The sequence below is a fragment of the Apaloderma vittatum genome, unplaced genomic scaffold, assembly GCF_000703405.1.
Source record: "Apaloderma vittatum isolate BGI_N311 unplaced genomic scaffold, ASM70340v1 scaffold16392, whole genome shotgun sequence".
NCBI lineage: Eukaryota > Metazoa > Chordata > Aves > Trogoniformes > Trogonidae > Apaloderma > Apaloderma vittatum.
In genome coordinates this window covers 264-3,557 of record NW_009705407.1, presented here as the reverse complement: position 1 = coordinate 3,557, position 3,294 = coordinate 264, and the positions used below count along the sequence as shown (strand labels likewise).

At 55.9% G+C, this 3,294-nt stretch overlaps 1 protein-coding gene across 1 annotated transcript in view; it reads left to right on the top strand.

Annotated features, from left to right (window-relative positions):
* Positions 1 to 3,294, top strand: part of NECAB2 (N-terminal EF-hand calcium binding protein 2) — a gene marked incomplete at both ends in the record, with an annotated part of 33,979 nt that overhangs the window by 30,440 nt on the left and 245 nt on the right. The window contains 3 exons of the mRNA XM_009865397.1: positions 3 to 89; positions 2,454 to 2,572; positions 2,736 to 2,815. Coding sequence (XP_009863699.1) covers positions 3 to 89; positions 2,454 to 2,572; positions 2,736 to 2,815 — 286 coding nt within the window. The remainder of the gene's footprint in view (positions 1 to 2; positions 90 to 2,453; positions 2,573 to 2,735; positions 2,816 to 3,294) is intronic.

The window sequence follows — 3,294 nt, the reverse complement described above, 5'->3', positions numbered from 1 at the left end:
CGGAAGGAGACGGCCAACCAGACCCAGTCGCTGCTGAGCTCCGTGGAGAGTGCTGTGGATGCCATCGACGAGCAAACCAACTCCTCCAGGTCTCCTCTCTGCTTCCCGGTTGATTTTGGGGCAGGGGGCTGGAGGGAGAGGCAGAGGATGCTTTTGTGGGGCGAGAGAAGGTGCAGCAGACAGTGTGTAGGAGCACAGGGCAGCCGGGCGAGTGGCTGCCTCCCTTCCCAGCTTCCTGAGAGCAATTCAGGCTCCCCTCCACCTCCCTGTCCTTAGCAGCCCTAAGGGTCCCACGGGAGGGGACCATCCCCATCTCGGCAGCCTGGCAGAGCCTGGAGGAGACAATCTCAAGATTTCTCAAGTGCTGCCAGGGCTAAAATAGAAAGAGGAACCCAGCAGCACAGCCCAAACCTCAGCACAGCCCCGCCTTGGTGTCACAGTGTCACTCGGCTCCTTGAGTACCACCGACACTGGCTGTGTCCAGGACACGTTGCCATGGAAACTGTTCATCAGATGCTCATGAAGCCCATTTCCCCCCCTGCCGTATCTGCAAACCACGGGATGCTCAAGGAGGGATGTCTTGGCTTCCCTGTCGGCGGGTGGGCAGAGGGGACCAAGGCACGGGGACCACAGAAGTGTGACACCACAGGGACTGATGTGCCCCAGTGCTTCACCACAGCCAGGTTTTGGTACTTTGAGTTTTAACAGCAGCAACAGTTGCATCTCAAACAGGCAGCAGTGGGCTGGTCTCACCGGAGCTGTTGCTGCCTGGGACACGGTGAGACCTGGGCAGCTCTGGTGGCATCTTATCAGCTTTCCTAGGAGGAATACTGGGTTTCATCACACCACATCGCTTTCTTCTCCCTGTTTCAGAAGGAAACCACTGGCCTGTGGCAAACCTTGTACAAAACGTATGGCAAAAAATAAGAGCTCCTGGGGAACAATGAGGAGAAAACAAGACCAACAGCAGACAGAGCAATTAGAGCCCGTGAAAGACTTTGCTGGCTTTTATTTGCCAACATGGGGGCCTGGTTCATAATCAGAAGTATTGGAGTTGTTTTCTTATAGTGATAACAGCCAAAAAAAAAAGGAAAAAAGCCTACTAAATAAACCCCAAAACCAAAAAATGATCTCTTGCATCCGCATGAAGACAAAGAAATGGCCTAAAAAACCACCAAAGCAAAGGGCTGTAAAACCAACTGTGACAGCGAAGCACCCAAGCCTGAGACACTTCATTAAATTGTGATTAAAAAGAAATGTCTGTTCTCACCTAAGTTCCTGCCTATTGAGGGGGGATTATTCAGCCCTGGCAGGGGGATTACTGCACAGCCTGGAGCAACGGGGATTTTCCTTCCACCTTTATTGCTGTTCTTTCTTTCTTGTCTTGGGGCTGTTGCTGAGGACCAGAGCCTCTCATCGTGTTCCCGTGTGTCCGATCAAGTTCACACTGCCTGGTTCTAGGGGACAACAGGCGCCTGGACATTGCTTTCTCTGTACCAAAGGAGCCAGCTGAAATTGCCTGGAGTAGCCAGGGAGGGCAGAGAGGGTCCCCGGCTGCCAAAGGGCAAAACTGGATGCGCGGGGAGGGACAGGAGGGCAGGGATGATGCTGGCTGGTCTTGTACTCATTGGCTCCATGGCATTCAGCGTGTTGTCTCCAGGCATGGCTGGCTGGAGGGGTGTGGGGATCCCAGGCATCTCCATCAGCTGGCACGAAGCTGCTCTCACTGAAAGGAAATGCTGGAAACGCTTTGAGCAGCTCAGCCCCTCCTGTGACTCAGACTTCCCGGCAGTGGAGGAGGGAGAGAAGAGAGTGTCATCCTTCCCAAAGCCCATTCCCGTTGGATGGCAGCTGCAAACCCTTCTGGGCATGTGGTCACGGCCACGTTGGGCAGGGCTTTGAGCAACCTGGGCTAGTGGGAGGTGTCCCTGCCCATGGTGGGTTGGGGAACGGTGGAACTAGGGGAGCTTTAAGGTCACTTCCAGCCCAAACCATTCTGTGATTCTCTGATGGCAGCTCTTAGCATTCTCTCTGGCTTATCCATGAATGAGGGGCGATGCTGGAAGCACCACTGTGGAGCTGGGGCTGGATGGTCACTGGTGACTCAGGAGTGTGTGTGTTCTGCAGGAGCACAGTGGCTGCAGCCTGTTGGTGGAACGCACGGCCGGGCAGGCAGGCTTCCCCTGCTCAGGGGCAGCAGTTCGGGCATGGGCAGCCCCGGTGATGCCCGGGTGACAGCAGCTTTTCCCGTGTGTTAACCACCAAAGCCAGCGAGGTGCTGCCAGTTGGGCACAGCTCCCAGTGCACACCAGGTGATATCCCCTCCAAGGGGTGTGGTGTTGGTGACAGAGGTGCCAAAAAAGAACACTCCAACGTCGGCTCCCCGGGGTCACATCACACCGTACGTGCCAAGCTCTGCCCTCTCTGATGACCTGTGTGCTCTCTGGTTGCAGACACTGCCCCAGCAAGGCCAGCCATGGTCTGATGGACACCTGGTACGACAGCCCCATGCCCAGCTACTCCTCCACCAGCTGGATCGTCCCCAGGGAGCATGGGAAGAGCTTCCAGACTGGTAAGCGATGGATGCTTCCTGGCAGCCTGAACTGCCTCGGGGAAGGGAGCTGTGGTCCCAGCAGCAGCACAGAGGTGACTTGACTGCCCTGGAGAGCAGCAGGGCTCTCGGGGGGTACCCATGGGTGCTTCATGCTCCATCACAGACTCCTGACTCCGTGCAGGTTCCCCCGACGCCAAAGCAGAGGGGCTGGAGGGGCAGATCAACAGGCTGGCTGAGCTTGTCGGCAGGCTGGAGGACAAGGTAAGGGCCAGGTTTTCTGTGCATGGGGCTGTCCCTTGGGTGTCCCCACAGCCCCACCACTGCCCTGCCCTGGCTGGGATGAAGGGGACCAAGAGGTGGCTGTGCCCATGGGTTGTTGATGGCAAGTGGGAGGGGATGTTGCCTCTGATGAGATGATGGCAGCTATTGACTATGGAATGATGAACTGTGAGTTTATTTTAGCAGGATACATGGGGAAGAAGGCAATGTCTCTTGCAGAGGCAGTCTTACTCCATCTAGGGACTGAAGGAGAAAATGTTGTAGTGCAGGAGATGTTTCTGAAATCCTCCTGGTTTGCACTTTTCAGGGCAGAAGGGGACAGGGGAAAGGTGCTGTACGTGAGGGCAGAAAGGTGCTGTGAAGTTTGAGAGCAGAAAGAATATCGATCATGGTTCCCAGAGGAAGTAAGAGTGTGCCTGGAGCTGGGAGGGGGGGAGCAGGCACTGAGAAGGGCTGAGTAC